Below are 5600 nucleotides of genomic sequence, written 5' to 3'. Positions count from 1 at the left end.
GCTGACCCAATGATCTGAAGGAATGGTGTGGTGGTCAGGCTGCTGAATTTTGTTCTTTCTCTGATCCTTTGGGTTTTGCTTGCACGAGGGACAGCGGGAACACAAAAGAAAGGGCGAGTCATCCTCACAAAACGTACTTGCAGAGGTGGAAAGCACATCCTCCCGGTGGTGCTGGGCACCACACTGACCTTCAAAAGCCTCACAAAGGAACAAATGAAACCCCCAACGCCGGTTGCGTGTTTCCTATATCACTTTATTGACCGCCACTGACCACGTTCTCAGGTTGAGCGCCAGATACCAGCGGGAGAGGTGGAGCTAGCCTAGGGTTACAGGGAGAGAGCAAGGGAAACTGTGTGTCACACACAGGCTGGGGAGAGCTGGCTGGGGGTGAGAAGCCTCTGCAGAGCGGTGAGCCCCCCTCTCCCCCCACGAGGGCCTACAAAGACAGTGGAAAGACGTGCTTGTCCTCCTGTCAGCTGTCCCGAAGGGAAATGACAGGGCAGAGGTGTGAACAGAGACACTTAAACACTTCGCTGAAAAGGAAGAAAATACACGTTGCAACCCCCCGAAGGTGAGATAGTATTAATTATTAATTATTATTATTATCATTATTTCTCCTGCGGTTGCAAGGAACTCGCGGCAGGTTCGTCACATGGACGTGGGGTCTTGAGTGTGGGACTTGGCTCTGTTGCTGTTTGAGAGTAACCAGTTTAACTCTGAGTGGGGTACAGCAATTTTGCAGGGCTTTTCCCCTGCTCCAAGCCTCGCCTCAAGGCTTGGTGCACCAGGAGCCAGCGTTACTCGCGCACTCCTTCGTACCTGATGGTGGATATGGGCTACAGCACCGGACGAAGACCCTTTCAGCAAGTACAGCAGCATGGCAGCACTGCCATCCATGCCATCCCCACAAGGTTTAAGCTTCCAAGTCCACCAGCCACTCACCCAGCCCCTCGTTCCATCCAAGGGGAAAGGGGGAAAACAAAAAAAACAAAAAAAAAACAACAAAAAAAAAAAACCAAGAGAGGAAACAAAGTGGGGGAGGAACCAACAGAAGAAACCCCTCTAGATATTCACTGATATCTACGCAAAGGCTCTGGGAGTGAGACCTGCAGGTGGTGGCAGCCTGCACAGCGCGGTGGCCGGCGGGCTTAGGAGGAGGGAGCGGAGGTGGGCTTCTCCTCGCGGGACACGGGGATGGGCCTCTCGCTGTGGCTGGCGTCCATGTTGGAGGGGACCTTGGGGCCCGAGAAGGTCAGCATGCCATCGTTGGACAGGGAGCAGGTGATGGCAGCCTGGTCCACGTTGGCGGGCAGGCGGTACCGGCGGTGGAACTCCCGGGAGATGTAGCCATGGTCGTCCTGAGAGGCAGTGGGGAAAGGGGAGGAAGGCGTGTCAGAAACCCGCCGGCACCGCGCCGTGCCTCCCTTTGTCCGGCTCCCTCGGAGCAGGAGATCCACAATCTCCCTGGTGGATCCTGACACTGCTCTGCCAGGACTGCCAGGCACGCCTCTGCTGGGTTTAGTTTTACAGGTTTGTAGGGGTAGGTGTCCCCCCGACACCTCTGATGCTGCAAGAGCTGAGCAGAGCAGCAGGGAGTGATTTTGGCCATAGGTTTGATCCCAGGATGGGATCTGATTTAGACCTCTGGTTTCAAAGGATGATTGGAGACAAAGTCTGGAGGCCTGGGAAGGTAAAAGCAAGGCAGACGTGTGCACCCATATATTTATTTACTAGGCTGCAATGCTGTGTCAGCCAAAGTACACAATCCTGGCCCCCTTCTTTTTCTGGCCAAAAGGATGAGAAATGCAATTATTTTTCTAAAGTTGGCCATGAGAATAATAACTATATTAAAAAATACATACTGTTTCCAGGCTAGAGCTTTGTCTGGCCAAAAATGTGTATGAGAAGAATTAAACCCCTGCTGGTATAATTCACTTTTCGACCCCCACAGATATTTCCATGACATCCGTGTTAAAAGTTTCCAAGCCTGAGGCACTTGGTTGGTTTTCCTTTGTTTTGTTTGCTCTTGCTTTTCTCTCCCAGATTGGCATATGAAAACTCTGTTTTCACTAAGGATTCTGGCTTATGAAAACTCAGCCATGCTTCAGCAGCGCCAGATGATGTTCTGTGTCTGGCCCAGTGTTATTAGTGAACAATGGACATCGTCATCTGACGGTTATGGAAGATGATGATTGAAAATAAACAAAAGAGGGGTGGATTAGCTTGTTATTGTCAGTTATCAGGTGGGGGCTCTATGGGAACAGGCCATGCCAATAATGACAATTCATAATTAACTCCTTCTTCTGATAAATTCTGGTTTTTTTCCTTCAGCTGAGAACCATTGGAAAGAAGGAAAATGGAGCTGGACTCCCCAGTTGCTCCATCATCACCGTCACCTCCACTTACCTGCCTTTCACTGTGCTTGCCATGGATTTCCACAAAGTCATCAATAATCTTCACACTCAAGTCTTCGGGAGAGAAGTGTTTTACATCCAGCATGATTGTGAACTTGTCCCGATCAGACCTCACCTGAAACGAGCATTGTCACACAGTGAGGCCCGAGCTCCGGGTGTGGAGGCAGAGCCATCACCACAGATTAGAGGCCAAAAAAGGGGTGGTCTGGCACTTTGTCCTTCTGTGGCTATGGGCCTCAGCAGGGGCCTTCTTCCCATTTTGGGGACGCAGGGACATTGAGAGGCCGTGGGAGGTGTCAGGGTCACTGGGAGGCTGTGGGAGGTGTCTGCACCTTGGCTTTGGGGACAGTTGTTTCTCCTTGCTGCTCCTCTTGTGCCAGAGACCTTTTAGCACTCAGTGACTTGCCAGACAAACCAGGCACAGAGAGGGGATGGAAACCAGTGTAAGACTCGCTGGTAGCACGTGTTTTGTGCTTTCAGTGGTTTATAGTTTCGTTGTGCTTGTAGCTTTGGGAGGAAAACGATAAGAGAGGGCTACAGAAAGCACCTGAATTTCAGATCACGGCCCCCACAGCTACACATTCCCCTACAGTTCCCTTCAGAAAATTGCTCCATGGTCCTTCAGTGAAGGACTGCTAAAACCACCAAGCTCCCAAGGTGGAGGAGAAGGTGGAGAAAGCTCCCACTTGCCAGGGTGCTCTCCCATGTTGAGCTGCCCTCACAGGCACTTACTCTGGAAGCAACCTTGCTCTTCTTCACTACACAGGTGGCAGGCACAGAGCAGCAAAACCAGCCTTCTTGTGTTGGAAATAACCCTCAAAAGGAGCCAAAAAGGTTCCTGGTTCTCAAAGGGAAGCTTTGTTCCCAGCGAGGGCGAGGGTTTCCCTTTGTGCCTGAGAAGGGGTGGGTGGGCTGTGCCTGGCAGTGGGACCAGAGTCTTCCTCATCCCCTCTTGTGGGGCTACAGCAGTGTGAGATGTGGGTGAAGAGGAGCAGCTGGAGGCATAAGGAGGGAGAGGAAGGAAAAGGAGAGGAAATCAAAGGGCCCTTACCTCTGAAATGCCCGACTCCAGCACGCTGCGGAAGAGGGACTGCCTGTAGTAGGGGCTGATAGTGGATGAGAACAAAGGCAGGAGGTCATACTCAAGGAGACCCTCTCCAAAAAACTGGTCAAACAAACGGCTTGGAATGAGGGGTCCCAGAGCACGCTTGAACCAGGGGTGCTGGATGGTAATGTCCATGCTGCTGCTGCTGCTGCTGCTGCTGCTGCTGCTGCTGCTGCTGCTGCTGCTGCTGCTGAGACCTGTGGCTGCAAGGGGAGAGCAGAAGGGGCAGTGCCGCTGCTGGGGAGACGGCGATGCCTTGGCTGGACTGCACGGTGCAGCCCCAGGGAAGCTCCCCCTATATATACCGGCCTCGCAGAATGAAGGCATTAGCAGGATTCCTCTGGAAAGACATGATCTCATGATGGAGGCAACGCGGTCAGCAGAAATGCGGAGACTGACCTGGAAATGACAGTCTGGTTGGAATCGGTGCCAGATGTCCTGGAGGGATGATGCCAGGCAGCAGGCTGCGAGGCATGGGGTGCCCAGGGGTGCTGGCATGCCCCTTGTGGAATCGAGCAGGCTGAACAGGACACCCTGGTGGGCATCTCAAAGAGGCTTGTGAAAGAGATCTGCTCCGTGGGTCTTCGTAACCTGACCTTGGGTTTCATTAATTTGCTTCTTTTCTTCCCCTCCTTGAAGCAGAAACTCAACATTTCTTCCAAATAAATGAAACAGCTTTCTTCCAAGCAAGGAAAGAAGGTCTGATTCAGGTTGAAGAAGGGGAATTTTTTGTAACATGCTACAAAGTGCCCCTGATACTCAAGAGGGGCTTGATGCCCCTAGCACAGGGATCATGGCAGGACTATCAGGGAAGCAGGACTAACAAATGATGCAGAGCATCGTTTTTTGTCTGACAAAACAAAAACTTTTAACAAAAAATACTTTGGCAAAAGAAAGAAAGAAAAATAAACTTGGTCTCTGACTGTAACATCAGTCCCAAAGCTGCTCTTGAGAGTGTCCTTGTTTTGATTTAGGAGTGATGTGGGAGATCCATTTATCTCATGGTGTCACAGCACAGATCCTGCTTAACATGCATTTCTGGTTATAGCTGTTTTTCAGTTCTGTTTCACTTAAAGCCTCCTTTAAGGGGTCATCTGGCACCCTGGGCTGCTGGGCAATGGGCACCGTGCCCGCCGCCAGAGCCGCAGGCTCTGCCAGAGAGCTGAGGTGGCTGGGCAGTGAAAGGGCAGCCAGGCTGCCCAGCTCCACAGCAAGGCTCACAGGCTGTGGCCACAGCTGAATCCCTATTCCCATCACACCCAGAGATGCAGGGATTGTGTTCCAGGAGCCTCTGAGCAGCAGAAGCACCCGTGTTGGGAGTCATGCACTTCAGATATGAGGGGCTGAATCATCTTCTCACATTGTCAGGGACTAAAGAAACCAAGGGTGGCTGAGATCCTGCCCTCTTCTAGGGGAGAAACCAGATCATTCCAGGCCAGAGGAGCTAAAGTGAGAAAAGCACTGAGGCTTTTCTATCACTGAGTGATATTCAGCTGAGAATGGCCTGGCATCCAGGCACCGTGTGGTCTTGGAAAATCCTGGGACTTGGAGGAATTGTAGGAACCAGAAGACCATGTTACAGAGGTTTTCCTTCATGAAAAGCAAAAACTTGAGGAGAAAAACACACAAAACCACAGTAAAGACTGCAAAGAAGACAGACAAAAGCTTTTACGTAGCTCCAGCAAGAAAAGGCCCCATCATCTGGCCTTGGCTCTCAGGAATGAAGGATTTTCTAAAATCAGGTGTCAAAAAGAGATCAATCCCTCCTCAAGGGAATGGAGGGAAAAAACCACAAGAGAGAGACCTAACCCCTCATTTATTCCCATTGTACCAAATCTGTCATTTTGTTTGAGAAATTAAGAGAAAGCAAATGAGTCATAAAGCACTACCAAGATTTTTCTTCAAGAACTCTGTGAGATTTGTCCTGGCAGAGGAAAAAAAAAACAATCTCTCCTCAGCCAGCCAGTTCCAGAGACCTGCTAACCTGCTTTTAGCCAACTGGCAGCAATGACCTGATGCAGAATGCATCACCTGATGGGCAGGATAAGAGGAAAAGTGAGAGGAGACACACAGGAACAAGT

General features: G+C 50.9%; 1 protein-coding gene across 1 annotated transcript; it reads right to left on the bottom strand.

Moving 5' to 3' along the window:
- Positions 1-255: 255 nt before the first annotated feature.
- Positions 256-4561, bottom strand: CRYAA (crystallin alpha A). Its single transcript, XM_015617917.2, has 3 exons — positions 3466-4561; positions 2407-2529; positions 256-1358 (listed from the first exon to the last, which is right to left on the bottom strand). The coding sequence occupies exons 1-3, from the start codon at positions 4015-4017 to the stop codon at positions 1149-1151; spliced, it is 885 nt and encodes a 294-aa protein (XP_015473403.2). The 5' UTR covers positions 4018-4561; the 3' UTR covers positions 256-1148.
- Positions 4562-5600: the final 1039 nt, after the last annotated feature.

This window comes from Parus major, chromosome 1, assembly GCF_001522545.3.
Source record: "Parus major isolate Abel chromosome 1, Parus_major1.1, whole genome shotgun sequence".
Classification (NCBI taxonomy): Eukaryota; Metazoa; Chordata; class Aves; order Passeriformes; family Paridae; genus Parus; species Parus major.
This window is presented reverse-complemented; position numbering and strand designations above follow the sequence as displayed.